This window comes from Rhagoletis pomonella, unplaced genomic scaffold (genome assembly GCF_013731165.1).
Source record: "Rhagoletis pomonella isolate Grant_MI unplaced genomic scaffold, Rhpom_1.0 Rhpom_scaffold_00004, whole genome shotgun sequence".
NCBI lineage: Eukaryota > Metazoa > Arthropoda > Insecta > Diptera > Tephritidae > Rhagoletis > Rhagoletis pomonella.
In genome coordinates, this window is record NW_023458558.1 from 46,764,748 (window position 1) to 46,782,783 (window position 18,036).

An 18,036-nucleotide genomic window follows, 5' to 3' on the forward strand; every position below is an offset into this window, starting at 1 on the left:
ATAATGCAATAAAAACATTTTGTGATTTTTCTTGAGAGCTTGATTCCAAGCTTAACTCGATAACTAAAAAATTAATACATTTATACATCTCGATATAAATCGATAAACTGTGGATACCTCTCTAATTTCCACAACTCAGTTAATTTTAATAGCTCCATATAGCGAAAGATATCGACAAATTTCAGTAACACGTTTCACTCTGGTAACACGATAAAATTCGATAAGCAGTGATAATGCTATACACTAATATAACATTGAAACTTCGATACCTCGATATATTTACAAATTCCAAAAACTTCGATTCGATAAGATGGATGTTTGCAGAGGTAATGGCAAAAAGCCGCACGTTTATGGCTATCAAAGTTTTACTATTCAGGAGTTGTTGTCTTTTGATTTGTCACATTTTTTTAGTTGGAAGTACTGCTCCATCTTGTCTCAGCCATTCAACGGAGGGGTAGGCCTTCTATGTCACTTACATTTAAATATATTGAAACATTCACTTGGACTATGCTGGCAACAAAGTCAGGTAGTCGCAACCAGCGCAGTGTTCATTTAAACCCATAACTGTAGACAACAGTAGAGACCTTTTGGTTTACCCTGGACCATTTCCAAGCATCCCTGGAAGAAAGTCTTACTCGATAAACTTCCTCAATGTTGAACGAAGGTTAAGTTAGGCTAACTTGGCTGACCCATAAGATATCGTGTATGCCATTTGTTAGTCTTTAGTTCTACCAAAAATGTGAAGACCTGACCTTAAACCTGCCACGATACACTTTTTGGCAAGCGCTAAACATTTTCTAGTCCTTTGGTATGTATTTTCTTTCAATGCAGAAAAGTATTATCCGTCTGGCAAGATTTTTAAATGTTCCTCCAAGGTTTAATTCTATATTTAGGTGACTGAGCGAGGGTAGGTGATGTAAAGTGATTTCCATTAGTAGGTGTACCCGGTTTTAGCTAGCATGTAGGAGGTAGTCAAACAATATCTCTTAAGTTACACAACTTTCGCTACAGCACGAACGGCCTGAAACCATACTGACAGGTTGGAAACTTCGGTTTATGAAGTGCTTCAGTCTTTCACACAGTACCCTCGAGTAGAATTTATAAGCAATGCTGAGAAGGCTTATTGCGCAGTAATTAACGCAAACAGCAGGATCACCTTTTTTATGGATAGGGCAAAGCATCCTACGATTCTAATTGCGCTTAAGAAGTTCAGCCTGTTGATTGTTCGCTGCTGGCTTTGAACAGCTCTACCGGTATAACTTCGCCTCTGGGCGCTTTCTTTCATCTTCACAAGCACAGAATTAGCTACAACTTAAAAATCAATAAATACAAATCCCCCGTTAGATTTGTATCTATTGATTTATTTGCAGAAAGCTAACTCTCTTCTGAAAAACTACATAAAATCGGTTATATTTAAATCCTAAACAATATATTTTATTGTACACTCGAAATTTTAAAATAAAAGTAGATACTTATTTATATTTTGTGCTATTTTGAAGTAAATTTGTGCAGCGTGTTTGCTTATTTATTACACAAAAGTCGATATGTATCTATTTTTCATTAATCCTATATATGAACACTTTAATTATGCTCATCCTTATATCTACGCAATTCGCTCTTAATAGCCTCAATAAGAGGCTCCGCTGACAAATCCGAGCGATTTGACGCCGATCTGGGTGGACCAACTACCTGAAACGTTTCCGAGCGTTGAATGGGTCCAGCGCTAAATGGACGGGTGAGTGGTGAATGTGAACCGTAAATACTGCCACCCCAAGCGCCGCTAGCAGGCGAAGGTGGTTGAGTGGACTGATTAGATTTGCTGGTTTTCGCTGGCTGCGCAGTAGCCGGGCGGGCCTCGCCCTTATGTAGGCGTGCAGCGAGACTAAGATAAGAAATTGAATCGTCAAAAAAAATGTACTTATGTACAACCGAAGTGAGAAAAAAGCTATACTAACCTTGTCACTCCTGCCGACGAACCGCGATTCTCCCACTTGGTTGGCTTACGCTTGTGGCTGAAGTCGCGAGTCGGCAACGGCATCGGCAAGTCATCTTGACTGGAATACATTTGCATGGCGCTTTCAAGCAAATCCTCATAATGATTTCTTATCGCTCCCGGATTATTGCCGTACCTTTCGTCAAATCTCTTTATCATATCGTCTATTGGAATGGTATGAAATAGAAGAAGACAAGAAGAGGAAGAATGTAGAATAGGGAAGATTTTGCATTTAGCTTGGGAGTGTCAAGTGTTGAGCTGTTTGGCTGTTTGGCTGTCTGTTTATGCGCATACGTTTAGTATTCGAGCAATCAATCAATCATGCAATCAATCAATATATAAAATTTTTGTCTACATTTGTATCTCATTAGCTACGGTGGTGGAAGTCTCTAGTCTACGCTTGGCTACAATAATTTCTACGAGCACTCAATAATCAATAACGTTCCCTTTCCCCTTCTTTGTGGTTATCCCCAACATCATTACCCGCATCAGCATCAGCATCTAATGTCTCATTCAAACGTTTCTTATGCCTTTCCCAAACTATGGGCCCGACAACGCCCGGATCGGGATTATCACTCTGCGAAGCGCCTAAATGCGCGTGCGACGATGGCGCTTTCGGTGTGGTGAAATTTTCTATGGTTGCTATTGTTGTGGCGTCTAAAGTGTCGTGCCTGCTCTGCTGTTTTGGCAACGGACGAGCGCTAGAGGACTGTTTCTTCGCAGTGGGATCTTCAACATTATCGTAGTATGTAACGAAGACCGGGTCTAAGACTCGATTCAATGGCTGTGGCAGTGAACTTTTCGGGAATGCTTTCACAGAAGCCATCGATAAGAACGAACCAATGCTGCCGGTATCAGAAGATCTTTCTGTCGGCTGAAGTGCGCGTATGATCTCTTTATTTATAGCTTCTGTTGGCTGTAGCTGTTCGCCGTCATCCTTATCGCCATACATGCTCTTTTGGTGCAACAATTTGTTGCGATGATAGTTGTTGTGCGGATTGAATGATTCATTCTTTTCGAAATTTGCGTATGCGGGGCTTAATTGATCGTCGTCCAGCGAGCCGCTGACAACTTCATCGCCTGAAGATTGGGCTGCATGGTGTGTGCGTGGGCTGGTCTCTAAAGAACCCACACGGTTTTCTGAGAGATATCGTCGTTTCGTCTTGCGACGTGTCTTATCATGTTTCTTTTCTGTAATTACAGTAGTGTAAACAGCGTTCTCGCGACCTTCTGCTTGATCGTACTCGTGCTGGTGTGCATGCCTGCGACGTTGTTTTTCGAATAGAGTTGCAGCCTTTTCATCAAGCATGCGTTGAACATCTGGTGCTGGTGGATTAATGGGGCAGTAGACTGAAGAGTCCGATGTATTTTCCGAGGAGGTAAGCGAATCACGACGATATTCACGTTCTCTTGGCGGGCTGGGGAAGTTGATACGTGGCTCACGCGTATGCCGGTTGCCGTCGTGTTCGAAGGAGAAGTTCTGCACGCCAACGTCACGTGAGTGTGCGGTTGAGCGGCCTGTGTCCAAACCAGTTTCAGTGGAAGCGCCGCGCCCTGATTGCAGTTCGGCGAGTAGCTCATTGCGACTTGTTGTCCTGTGCGTGTAAAATGTATGCAATTAGAAAATTAAAAATTAAAAGAGAATAGAGATATTAAAAGTACCTTTGTTCCTCCAATCTATGTTTCTCGCGCACACGCGAACGACCCATAAGTAAAAGAGCTACTAGAAGCAGCAGCAACAATAAAATCGCTACCGAAGTAACCACAACCAGAGCTGTGTTATTTTGTATGGAATCTATGAAACCCGCTTGACCGCTGCGTATGGCCGGTGCTAAAGGTGTGGCCTGCGGCTCGCGCAGATATGCTGTGGACCATTAAACGGTAAAATAGTTAAGTTCGGTCTTCCATTGAACTAAAATATTTACTATGCCTCGCTTACGTTCAGCTTTCATATAGACCTCCTGCCCAATGATATTAGCCGCCTCTGTCTCGGACACCAACTTCATGTCGTTAGCCGCCGTTACAGCTAACACTGGACGACCATTAACGAATACGGAATAGATAAGCTCGGTTTGATTTGCGATGGGACGTTGATCGCTGCAAAAAATGAGTAGCGAAAAACACAATTGACTCTGCAAATTCTACTCTGCCTCAAACACTCACATTTTCTCATTGACATCCTCATCGTATCCTCCCACACTCTGTAGGCCCCGCCGTAGTTCCTGCTCTGTCAAGCGTGTGATATTATGGATGACCACACGTACTTGCGCGATACGCAGCAAAGGGTTTTGTGGTTGCAGCGGTACCAATGAAGCCTGTGCATCCAAAAGCGCTGCCGTGGCCTGAAGTTTTTCTGATCTCGCATCCTGCTGTATCAGCTCCCATGGCACTATAGTCATGTAGGGTATGGGTGGTATACTGACGCTTTCTTCGTGTGTACCATTTATTTCGAAAATAGTTGACATAGAGTAATCATAAGTTTCAGTTGTGCTTGTGCTAGAGAAAGAATCACCGTTTTCTTCAGAAGACGTTTCCCACTCAGTGTTTCTGTTGACATTCCGTTTTGGTTGTAAGGATCGCGGATTAGCTGGCACATCGCCGCCAGCCATGTCGAGCATCTCGGCGTCACCGTCGAGTTCTGTTTGTAATTGATGAAAGTAGTGTGTATGTGGTGCACTTAGTGTCAAAATTAATTAATATTAATAACTCGTTACATACCTTTTAGCGTTGTGGACTCAAATGGTGGCGCGCCGGTTTTCTGATGACCACGCCTGTTCCTGCCACCCGCTGATACTGCTATTCCGGCGATTTGTTGCGCACCATTGATACCCAAGTGCTTTGACTGTTGCCTGAGATTGGAAAATATCGGAAAACCAGAATAAGTATAGTGCTCGTATTATACTTAAGTTTTATCAAAGATCCCCTGCATTTGGTGATGGCGATATAAACCCTAAAGTTTTTTTTTATGTTTAACGGGTCTGCAATGAAGTACGGTTCTTTTCCTCACAAAAAATCAACTTAATTTATTGAGAGACTATTCGGATTCTGCAATATTTCCTTAAGTAAAAGCGGTTAAACGTTCGTACTTATAATACGCACTTGATTTTAAGCCATACTTAGATAAGTATGGCAATGAGATTAAAGTGAAGCTTTAACGCTGTGTGCGAGTTGACCTAAATTTTAGTACCTAGCCCACTGAAAATTTCCAGCCCTTGCAAAATTTAGGTAATCAACAGCTAAAGCTGTGCGAGTTCGTTTGATAACCTAAATTGTTTGGGCATAAGTAAAGAATCGGGCCCGTTCAGCTTGAAAAAATAAATAAATAAAAAGTGGACATTGTCCGCCCTCTTCCATTAATTATGGCGGTATAAAAAAAATGTGCAAATTAATTGCAAAAAAAAATTGCATTTCCAACCATATCCACCTTTTCAAAATCGGTTCAATAATTTTCGAAAATTACGCTTTTGAACATATCTAAAATTCCACTTTTACCACCCCCCTAGCACCCGTAGCACCTCTCCTTTCAATTTGCAGCAAAAAAAAAAAAGAATTTATGCCATGAAAATCAGGAATAAGGGGCGAACCACGATCACTTATTCTTTTTTTCTAGCTCAAAGGGCCCTAATCCAAAATCTAAGGCATACTGACGTTTTTCTGAAAATTTTATATTTTGTGATAAAAATTAATTAAAACTTCTAAAAAAAAATTATTGTTCGCTTAATCGCTCGCCCAAATATATTTTACAGTTTAATTTAGGTTGAAAAGAATACTCGAATAAAATCTAAATTGTTCCTATTCACTGCATTATCGACAATTTCCAGTTATTTAGGATTTTCTCTATTTACGTAACAATTTAGACGTAGTCGCACACAGCGTAAAGGACCAAATCCTTTGAGGTGATAAGTAAGAAACCCTAAGTGCGGCTAAGGTAACTCATCCCAGTGGGAAAATGAATTGTGCATCGCAATCGAAAAAATAATCAGTAAAGCAACCCTTTTTATATTCCAAAATGCATTTTTTTCCCAGGGCGATGTCCTAAGAAAAGTGGGGTATTCAATTTTGCATTATCTAGTATCGAGAAATGAATGTGTTTTAATATGAAATTTTTGGAACTTTTTGAATACATTAGAATGCTGATTACATAGTTAGCAGTAATATTATTATTATTATAATATACATTATATTATTTATCACGCATGTAATGCATTACTACTTTCCCGACTGGGATCATAACAGCCGAAACTTTCTTGAGCTTGAGATCTGCGCACCACGCCCCAAACTTCTAAAAGATAACGATTATCCTTAAATTATTGACTATTTTCCAATTTCCAGCGATGAAGATGCCAATGTTATTCGTTGAACTAAAGAAATTTATACAAACAATAACAGGTTTGGTTTTTATTAACTCTAACTTCACTTGCATTTCAGCTGAGATAACGAAAAGGACTCGATCTTATTGAGGAGATTAAAAATAATTTAACTCAAATGGAGAATAAGCAAGCCCAGGAAATTTAGACTTAAAACAAAATAGTAGAAAAATAATAAGGAATTGAAGATCCCATATTTTCAAAATGGCGACTTCTATTTTTTTATGGTTTTCAAAAGTAATTAAATTTTTAGTGATTAATTTATGATATTAAAAACTTAAATCGGATGAACACGAAAAGTTATAACGTTTATAAAAAAAAATAGTATCAAAAATGTTTAAGTGTTATATAAACGCCAATTTTTTTCTTAATTTTCATAAAATACTTAATGGTAATATTTTTCATAATATAAGGTTTGAATGCACAGAATATTAACCAAATAAAAAATAATAATTGAGAAACAAATAATTTGCAATTTCTGCACTTAGTTACTACCTCGTAAACGCCAATCGATATAAACGCGCCAACTTTTCCTCCAACGATGGATTATCTTTCTGCGTATAAAAACCAGACATTACTGTTAATAACCAATATCTACGATCTGTTGCTGAATAGTTGAGTGGGGGTAGAGCGCCCGTACCCCAAGTGCCACCACCATCATCTGGCGGGCAATCCAAACAAATCGGTATATCAATTTCCTGTGGAGGGCAGAAGGAGAGCAAATTGAATTCAAAGTATAAACAAGTCGTGTATGTAAATATGTGCTCGTGACTTACATTATTACCATCGACGTAAACCGTTGCTACTACAGTCTCTGTTTTAACAATCACATCTTTTCCCTTGCTAATGCCAGTATGCACCTTCTTCAGATAATCGGGCGGGCCATCGCCAGAACCGGTCCAAAAGAAATCCTCAAGGTGTACTTCTTCACGCATCTCCGGATAATCGTCGCCTAAGTCATCGTCTGCGAAAATATTTTTGGTATATACATATTTTTATAACAGGAAATAAATTGTGCAAAACAGATTTAATTCACCGAGTAGTCAGAAAACAAGTTTTTCTTGTTTTTGATATTCAAAAAGCAATAATAAATTAGTTCATCATTCTAGTACATATACATATACATATAAATATTTAGATGTTACAAAATTTTTCTTTTATTACTAAGAGTATTTAAAAAAAAACAAAGAAAGCAAACATTTTTCAAAGTACAACTTCATGGTAAGGGCAACATTTCCCATCTCCCCAAAAAAATCCGTTCCAGTGAAAAAAATAAAGCCTCGGATGAGCCCCCCTTTTGATAACGACCACGGCATACGTTAAAGAACTATGATTTGAAGGCATGCACCAGGAATATCTGGAAGGTGGCTCTGCCCGGCTATTTGATGTCCTCGTAAGGACAAAAATTGTTTTGGACGGGACAAGGTATGAAACATCTGGGGCCTTGTGACATCTACTACCGCTGACATCTATCGGAGCGCAAATTTGGTGTTGAATTTGTGGCGGCAGAGCCACTCCGTCGAGGAGTACCGTCGTTCCCCCCGGGGGACGAGCGCACAGCCACAATCCGCATCAAAGCGAGATTCTTCACCAGCTCGCTCATCGATAAAGCATCCAAGGATCTCTTCTAAGAGCGCTGCCCTCAATGCCAAGGTGGACAAGGAAAGGGTCCTTTCCGTTCCTTATATTAATATTTGACGCAAACATGGGAAAATTCAGCCTGCAGTACGAAACGTCCGATAACGAACTGAGGCTTATCGACTTCGCCGGAGTCCGAAACATGGTAGTATGATTAGTACTAGGTTCAAGCATAAAAATATCCATTAATCTCGAAAAACGGGAGACCAAAACGATTATGTTGTGATAGACGGAAGGCACGCTTCCAGTGTTTTATACTTACGTACACTCCGAGGGCCAAACATCGACTCGGACCAGTATCTTGTGGCAGCCGATATAGACACCCGCCCCTGTGTAGAAAACAATGTGTTCCCAAAAATTCAAGGAAAGCTCTACGTCGAAAAGATGCAATCACAACAGACGGCCAATGCATTCGCTACTCGACTCTCACATCTGCTCTCAGAGAGCTCTGCTCAATATTGATATTTGGTCACCAATTCGTGCCCATTAATCAAAAATAAAGTATTTTGAGGTTTTATTCTCTTGGGCTAGCTAATCAGCTAGCATGATCAGTGTGAAAGTGTTGGTTGACGCAGCGCTTTGAAAAGTAAAAATGTAATGCTAACGTTTAAAAGAACGCCAAAAGCCATAGGGGTGATCGATTTTAATTTTGTGAAATGGGTTTTACTTCCACAGGTCAGTTCTATATAAAGTTGAATTTTAAAATTTTTTAGTGTGATCAACTGATTGGTATTTAATGAAATATTCAAGTGAATTCTTTAATAAAAAGAGTTTAAAGAAGATATCATAAGTCATTTTCTCCAGGTTTCACCAATAAAAGATTTATGTTTATTTCAAGATAATTGTATTTTAAACTATAATACTAAACATTGAATCCGACCGTGTTCGAACTTTTGTTTAAATCGCGATTTGGTACCATATAATATTGAAAGTTTTTCGTAAGATAATTTTTTTTAAGTTAACTTTTTTCAACCAATTTCGTGTAAGATCCACACAAACATGATTATGTTATAATTTAATAGCATTTTTATTTAATAATAATAAATATATTCCAAATTCAGCATATTTTCTTTAATTTCAGGCGCCATATTGGAACGGCCATTCTCTCTTTGGTTAAATTTCGAATTTAGCGACCCCATTAACTCATAATTAATATAAACATAAACCATTCTTACTATTATTTTTAACACAATTATTGTGTTTAAGATTTTTTGTTTTTTATTTTGGCTTCATATTCAAATTCAGCGACCGCAAAACCGTCTGTAAACCTGAATACATGTGAATATGTATACTAATTTTTTAAATTATGTGCACAAAATTAGTATCAGATATCACTGAGTACCGCAGACGATGAAACGATGGAATGATGGGTTGATAGTAGAGAAAGAGGGAAGCCGACCCCCACTGCGATGGAACACCAAGAAGAGAAGGACTTGGCTTCACTCGCCATTTCCAATTGGCATCAGTTGGCACAGAAGAGAAATAACTGGCGTTCTTTCTTGAACTCGGCCAAAATCGCTTAGAAGATAAGCGATATTGTCCATAAAGGCAAATACATGCATACATATTTCTTATGTGTGTATTGAGGCATACAAACTGTCGTGTTATTTTCTCATAAAAAATATTTTGAATTCTTATTGTTTTACTCGCTTATTGCAAGCTGTTGAATATTAGTTGTTTTTTTTTTATACATTTTTTGGTAACTATAGAAATATTCGCAAATTTTCCAGACTTTGTTTATCGACAAATCGTCAATTGTTGCCAACGTTATATTAGTTATATGTGGTTGTTATGTTGTATAGGTTGTACAAACATAAATAAAATATGTATCTAGTAATTTTTACAATAGAAATCTTTCACTGCTAAGGGTTGACTTGTTGTTTGATCAATTGGCATAATTTCGCTATTATAGCCCACCGGAAATATTAACTAGATGCTTAGGTAACAATCTGTACTGAAGTGGATTGTTTCCCCAACACCCTTTGGGGTATAAGCTCTTCGTAGACTTGGTAAGGTGGGTTATTTAATGCCAGTAAAATTTCAAAGAAGCTCATTGGTAGTGACAAGGCATTAGAATAACTGGACCAGTTTTTAAATTTTTTTATTTATTTTTTGTTCACAAGGGGTCAGTGCACAATGCCAGTGAACAATTCTTTTCAATATCGATCACCATGAAGTTTCTAAGTCGACATTCGTAAAAGCAACATGCTACATTCTTTGACTGCTCCAAATTCGAAAAATCGTATGTATGTATTAGGGCGGGTCAAATTTTTTGCTTCAAAAGCACATCGCGACTACGGTTATTTGGGTCATTTCAAGCATTTTTGCTTTTGCCCAAGAAACCATAGCTCTAAAATCAATTGCGAGCCAATGATCCAAATAATCATAACCGCGATGTGCCTCTGTTAATTTTTGTTTGGGCCTCTACAAATCGACCCGCCCTAGTATGTATGTATTCTTGGAATTAAAGTGCATTCTAGTCACTTCAAAATATTAAGATTTTGCTTTTCCTCATTTTCGTTGTTGGTGTTTCCACCACAGCAGCGAATTGAAATACAGCGGCTACGATGGCTTAGTCATGACGTACAAATGGACAGAAACGCTCCAGTTCTGAAAGTATTCAACGCGGGTCGCGATGCCGGTAACAGAGGAATACCTAGGCCTATTCTCCGTTGCGAAAACCAGGTGGAGAATGGCTTCGCTTCACTTGGCATTTCCAATTGGCATCAAATGGCACAGATGGGAAACGACTATCGAGCTGTTTTGGACTCGGCCCAAATCGCTAAGGCAGTTACAGAGCCAAAAAAGAAAAATAATCAACAAAGCTTTAAGCCACAATTTTTCACAAACAAAAAAGCATAGCTTGTAGGTAATAATTTACTCTGGCAAATTATTATTTAATACATATTACAAATAAAATACAAACATCCGCAATTATCCGCATATTCAAATACATACACATATTGGGCGTACACTTGTTATGGGGAAAGTATTTAATTTGTTGCCACTGATTGACGCATAAGCATTTAATTACAAAAAAATTAGGTTACAAACACGTTATTCGACAAATAACACTGATCAACAAAAATGTTCGGCAGGCGAATAAAAACCCAATCTCAATGGGTTTGGTCCGTGCAACCAGAAATCAATATGAAACATGCATAATTCGCTCTAGCTTTAGAGCAGTTTTATGAAATAGAAGTGACTAGTAACAATCCCCGAAGATCGGGGTGTTCCGTAGTCTAAAAAATCTGCATATTTCTTTATTCTAAAGACCACATGCATTGGTAGTTAGCTCTAACTTTGGTATTTTAGCAAGATCATACTCAATATCAATACGTATACTACATCGCTGGCCATGCTAGGGTCTCACCTTGAGACATAGCTGGCCATGCTAGGGTCTCACGTTGAGACTTATTTATTGTTATTGCGAACGTTACAATAATTTTGAATCGGCGACGTTTAAATACAAAACGAAGCGTTGATTCGCTGAGGGGTAGTAAAATTCGTTTCCCTGGTGAATATTATTTAAAGTCCATTATATTACGTTCTCATTGAGTCAAAAACTGGAGTTTACTGGCCATTTTGGAGTTTAACGCTAAACTCTACACTTAAACTCGGAGTTTACCATACAAAAAATTTCGCTAAACTCTCCTTAAACACCACTTTTATTTAGAGTTTATGGGAATGCAACCTTTTTTTACTGGATTTGGTTTGTGTCTTTCATAATCCAAAAATGCAACCAACTTTCCGACGATCTGATTTAATGAGAAATAGTCCGAGGTCGTTCCGTGCACATACATATGTGTAGAGCATCAACAATTTAGCTATGCGAAAACCAAAAATGTGGTTAAATTTAAGTTTTTGGATTTTTTTTTAATATTAATATTTTCTAAACAACATAACCTATTAAAAACCTGATGACGCCAAGATAAAAGTAATTAATTTATCTTTCATGTGTGAATATAATTTATATGCTTTTTTATATCATTAGTCCGATAATACGAAGAAACACAAAAAAATATAAATATATTTTTTTTAAATGTCGTTTATATAAAATTAGTTTTAAAAGTGGTTATAGTATATCCGTCGCATAAAAGGTATTTAAATTATGTTGAAATTAGCATCAATCACTTTTTAAACGGTTAAGTAGTTTCCGAGATATTAAACAAATAAGAAATAGAAAAGTTGACCTCTTTTATTGGCTTTGGTTTTTATTTATACCAAATAATTTTGGAATGGTTGAAATCAGCGTAAACAACATTAGTTCCAAAAACAACGTAGTTACATGACACGTTTTAACCTGTTTTTGATACTGACTTTATAATGTTTTTTGCTTCTCCAGTGAAATAAAAAATTTGTTGGTTAGGGCACAATATGTGTTATTTGTAAATTTTTTTTTCTTCTTCTTTATTGCGAACCTTTTGTTAGATATTTGTATATAGATAATACGTAATGTACATATGTTCTTTTCTAATAAATACGTACATTCGGTTTGTCCAAAAATGCGTGTGAAAAAGTAAAGTTCGAATTTTAATGCTCCCCAGGATTGTTTTATATCGAAATAATATACCCCTGTATTTTTATTTAGAAATCAATAAATATTTAGAGGTCACTTAAAGTTTTCCATGTATTTTATTTGGCGAAAAAAAGAACAATTTTTCGTAGGAATAGTATACAATTCTGAAAAATCAATATTTTTCGATCGGAAAACTCTGTTTCCTTCAAGATACTTGCCGTAATAATACCCAATTGTTTTTTTTTTACTATTTTTAATACCAACGATTTTTTATGGCTACCGTTATATGGGAAGAAATACACGAACAAAGTTTCGTTAATATATCTCAATTTTTACTAGAGTTATCGTGTGCACAAACGGACGGATCGGCTGACAAACAGTCACGACTTAACCGATTTCTCTTTTCATTCCGAGGATGTTACAAACCACAGTTATGTGAACAAAGATATATTGCCTTGTGCATAAGTGCGCTTGAGTATAGAAGCAGTTGCATGTTTTTTTCGGTATAGAACAATACTAGAGGGTGGGAACACCCTAATGTACATAAGCCTGCATTTCTAATGAACATATTGTCCAGTTTTGACAGAATTCTAGTTTTTGTATCGTTAATATTATTGATTGCCCCAAATATAAATATAAAACATATGGTGGATAAATTAACACTTCTTCAACTTGCCGGCAGTTGCATATCTAAATTGACAAAATTATTTATTTATTTATGCTTAAGCGCATGTCAGGTCAGAAGAAAATCAAAAGAAAGTTGATTGAACATGCGACCAGTAAATAAACTGGCATATGTGTTTATAAAGCATGTGATTGTGCTAAAACGTCGTACACGTCGTAAATACACTAGACTGCATCACTAACCATAAAAAAATGGGTACTGTGTTTCCATTGTAATTATAAAGTCTATTATAACTTAAAACTTGCACCAAAATATTTCGGAAAAATATTAAGATTTACGAGAGCTGGACCGATTTGAAAATATCTCCTAAAGTAGAGTTTTTTATAAGTAAAAATAGTTTATTAAAGAATTTTTTGCATACAAATATTTAAAAAAAAACGTTCAACGGAATCGTAATAATGAGATTTTTGATGCTTATTTTAACTATTTCAAATATTGGTATAAGAGAAACTTGAATAACTAGACCAAAACTGTTCCGGTTTAGACTTGTGTAGTATCATTGGAAAGGTGTTTTCTCGCCATTTTTATTTCTTTGCATATAAACTCATTCAAAATATGAAAAGGAATGGTTGGATGAACGGGCGTCATTCCAAGTTCAATTAAGATGTATTGGTATTTGAAAAAAAAAATAGGAAGTGAATTAGTTTTGTTTTGCACAGTAATAAAAATAGTAGGAAAATACCTTTCCACTGATATCTCACAAGTCAAAAATCGTAATAGTTTTTACCCAGTTATTCAAGTTTTTCTTGAACCAATCTTTGAAAAAAGTTAGAAAACAGCAACAAAAGCCTCATTATTATGATTCCGTTGAAAAGATTTTTAAATACTTTTATGCAGATTTTTTAAGCTTAAACTGGTTTGTCATCTGAGCAAAAATCAGTTATTTCTAACGCTAACGCTGCATGAAATAATAATAAAAACTTGACAAAAAGTTGATATAGAATTTGGAACCTCAGCGTACTTTTTCAAAACCATTTGAAGGGAGATGCTGCTCCTTGCCGGTACTATCGCGTAAAACCAACTTTGGTGATTCCTATTTTCCCGTTTCCCAATAAATGAATTTTCCCTCATTTCAGAAGTCTCAGACAAGTTGAAGTTCGAAGGTCAGTTAGAGGTTGAAAAGGGCACTTCCGAAAAAAAGGTTTCAAACAAAAGATAAGCTTTTTTATTCTCAGAATCCGAATCTGTCGGTCGAAACCGGAAGTCGGTAATTCCATTAAAAGATAGAGCATCTCCGATTTGTTAGGTAAAATTTTTTCGTTTTTTCAGTAAAAAAAACATTTCCCTCCATTTGCACCTAATTAAAAAAAAAAAATTTATGAAGACGTTGAATTTATAAGGAAACTCTTAGGATGCCTTTTATTAGTGGACTACTTGGATTTCCACGTTACATAGATTTTTGTAATTTCGATACGCAGTCGTAAAAAAGTGGAATGCATCTTGTTGTAACACGAACTCTTCTAAGGTAAATCAGTCTATTGATATCCCTCAAAGTTATTTGCGTCATAGGGTTTTCACCACAGTGGCATGTCGATTTCAATACAATCAAAAAGCAAATAGGGTTAATACGCACACCGAAAACTGGCCTTACTATTTTTTGTCGTAACTAATCCAAACGACGTGTTTATATAACCGCATTTATACTAAAACTTAATTTCCATTAAAACACAGCATTTTGTTTTGCTGATAAAATTAAGCAAACAAAACAAAGATTCCGCGCCTATAAATATAAATTTGCTGGATGTACACTCACATTATGGTGGTCCAAAAATACATGTGAAAAATAAAGTCGGGATTTGTATGCTCCCTTCCCCCCTAGAATTGTTCTATACCGAAAATATACCCCTATTTTTTTATTTTGAAATCAAAAAATATTTAGAGGTCGCCCGAAGCTATCAAAGTTTTCCATGTATTTTATATGGAGAAAAAAACACCTCGTAGAAATGGTAAAAAAAAAAAATATGGTTCTCTTCAGGAGATTCACAACCATTTTTTCATAGTAACTATAATTTGTAGGTCCCCCGAAAACCGCAAAAAGTGCAATGGGGGCACCAATAAAAAATCGTTAGTATTAAAAAATGGTTACATAAACAATTGGGTATTGCTATTGATATTCTCCTGAAGAAAACGAGATTTTTCCAATTGAAAAATATTAATTTCCAAAAATGCTATACCATCTCTACGGAAAGTTTTTTTTCCTCCATATAAAATATATGGAAATTTTTGTGCGCTTAGAGCGACCACTAAATATTTTTTGATTTAAAAATCAAAATATAGGGGTATATTTTTTCGATATAGAACAATCCCACAGGGTGAGAGCATTTAAATTCCGACATTACTTATTTTGCACCACCCTAATGTACATATATGTAATTCCGAAAATTTCAATTCTTTTATAGTACAAAATAGGTACATACATACATATATTTATTTGCCAAATTTGAATCTCTACGCCCAATGCTTATATGTATTTTAATATTCCACAAAATTGATGCTTTTCGTTACTAAATAACAATGACTAGAACAAAACAAAACTTGATTTCATTTGCGCCGTCGTCAAAGTCTCAATCAGCCACGCAGAACGACAGGGGTCAACTTGACACAAAGCTCAATTGTCAAAAAGTCAATTGGGACACAAAAACTTGCCCTTCAACATACAGGCGTTCGCCCGTTTCAATAATGACGACCGCACTATAAAAAAAAACAAAGTGTGAACATTTTTATACAAACAATTTGGACACTTCACTTTTACTAAATATTTCGTTATTTAATGAGAGAAAATCAGAAAAAAACTGAGATTTACATATGTATGTTTTAACAATGTCCATTTTCTATTCCAAAAAAAAAATAAAAAATCATAATAACTGTTACTAGAAATATAATTTTTACTCAGTTGAGTCAACCTACCATGACTTATTTGTATGAGCGGCAGGCCAGTATCCGCGACGCAGCTGGCAATCCACAGCGCCTTTAGAGCCAACACAGTTAATAGCGCATTTTTGGCCAACATGTTGACAGCGAGTGATGATTTTCGGTTGGTTAGCCAGAAGAGAGGAGCGACGATAGGTCAGCCACTTAATGCGCCAATGTTAAATAATTGATGAACTTTTAATGGTTTTCGGTGCTCGAAATTGACGTCACTTTCCGTAAATGGTGTTGAGATGATAGGTGATATATATAGATGACAGGCAGGAGTGCAAGTAGGGGTGAATGCAGCAATACTTTGATGCAAGTTTAACATTTTAAACGCATTTTCTTTCTTTGGTTAGACATTGTAAGTTAATTTTTTGGAATACATACTTGCCTTTTAAACCATAGCAAATGGCATGATCTTTTTTATTTATTTTATTTTTATTTTTTATTACACCCTTTGTTTTTCTTAAGGCACAAGACTTTGGCTATTCTGTTTTTGGATTTAACACGTAAATTATAAATCGCTCAAAATATTGAAATTTTCACTTTCACAAAGAATTTAACTTAAATCTAGCGCATTGCATATTTTTAGCGCTCTTCCTAACAATTTCAAATTTTCGCACTGCTAACTCGCTTTGACGATTAGCTTGCCTAAACAAACATTTCATTTATTACACTTCAAAAAATTTCACTTCAAGCATTGGCCACTCACACATGTATACACACCAGTGCACATGCATGCTTCCATACATACGTACATACATATACATATGTATATTACAAAAAAATATGAGGCAGAGCTGTTTGCATTCTATAATTTTTTCCCCCTTTTAGTTAGTCAACAATTTTTCCGCGCTTTTCCGCTTAATACAATTTTTTGCCGCACACACCGTTGAATGTCAATTTAGAACTGAATCATTTAAACTCGCTTACCTGCGTACTCAGCCAGGCAATTCACTTCCATATGGATACAAGTTTGCATGAGCGAGCGTTGCAACCCAGAGCTACATAGCTACTCCCCTCATTCATAAGTTTATTCTTTACTATAGTTCCGCTTTGATGCAGTATTTAAATGTTGTTGTTGTTGTTATTTACGTTGCTACTTCCTTGCTTACTTTTATTCTAGTTTTTTGATTTTCTGCTTCCCATTGCGCTCACTAGCTTGCGCTCTCTTAACGCTCTCTGTTTTGGCCGCTTCAGTGCCTGGTCAGTTACCTGTGGCAACACAACAAAAATTCACAGGTGTAATAATATATTTTGTTTGTAAATATTGGTGCTAGGAAGGCTTCATGATGCGCACTACAGTGGTATTATAATGGTAAATTGCATTAGAGGATTTAAAGCGTTTTCTTTTCTCAATTAAAATGTAGCCCCAGTATATGGCAACATTATGTTAATGTTCCCCTACGCCTTGTAAAATGTTTGCATTCTGCATATGAAAAAAGAACAAAAAAAAAATGCCAATTTGAAAATTCTTTACTGCACAAACTTATTCTAAATTTGTTTTACTAGTTCGAATGAAATTATAAAACTCATTTCCACTACATAAAAAAAAATTATTTATGAAGAATAATTATTGCAAAATATGAATCAAAATCTGTTGGGCAATATTCACACTTACTCATTAACAAAGAGGAGAAAATGTTGCACGTTTGCCGGGACAGAGCACAACAAAAGAAAATGTTAATGTCCTGTGAGAAAAATTACACCGAAGATGGCACAATGCCGCAACTGGTTTCTCTCCAAACCAAACTTGATAAGGGATGACATAAAGTCGCTCCAAAATAAATCAAAATGAAAATAAATAAAATTATTTCTGAAAACTGAATGAAATTAAAAAGAAAAAAATTTGTTTGAACAATGAAATCTAAGAATTAAAAGATATTAAATTAGAATAGAAAAAAAGAAGAAAATAGTACGT

At 36.2% G+C, this 18,036-nt stretch overlaps 2 protein-coding genes across 2 annotated transcripts in view; both read right to left on the reverse strand.

Moving 5' to 3' along the window:
• Positions 1 to 1,452: 1,452 nt before the first annotated feature.
• Positions 1,453 to 16,984, reverse strand: LOC118737655. Its single transcript, XM_036468310.1, has 10 exons — positions 16,110 to 16,984; positions 7,137 to 7,324; positions 6,856 to 7,058; positions 4,712 to 4,842; positions 4,157 to 4,631; positions 3,933 to 4,090; positions 3,656 to 3,857; positions 2,477 to 3,588; positions 1,956 to 2,157; positions 1,453 to 1,882 (listed from the first exon to the last, which is right to left on the reverse strand). Exons 1-10 carry the CDS (start codon positions 16,210 to 16,212, stop codon positions 1,582 to 1,584), a joined length of 3,075 nt encoding a protein of 1,024 aa, XP_036324203.1. The 5' UTR covers positions 16,213 to 16,984; the 3' UTR covers positions 1,453 to 1,581.
• A 524-nt stretch (positions 16,985 to 17,508) lies between these two features.
• Positions 17,509 to 18,036, reverse strand: part of LOC118738241 — a 14,060-nt gene continuing 13,532 nt past the window's right edge. Inside the window, exon 4 of the mRNA XM_036469167.1 lies at positions 17,509 to 17,544. Within this exon, the coding sequence (XP_036325060.1) occupies positions 17,509 to 17,544 (36 nt within the window). The remainder of the gene's footprint in view (positions 17,545 to 18,036) is intronic.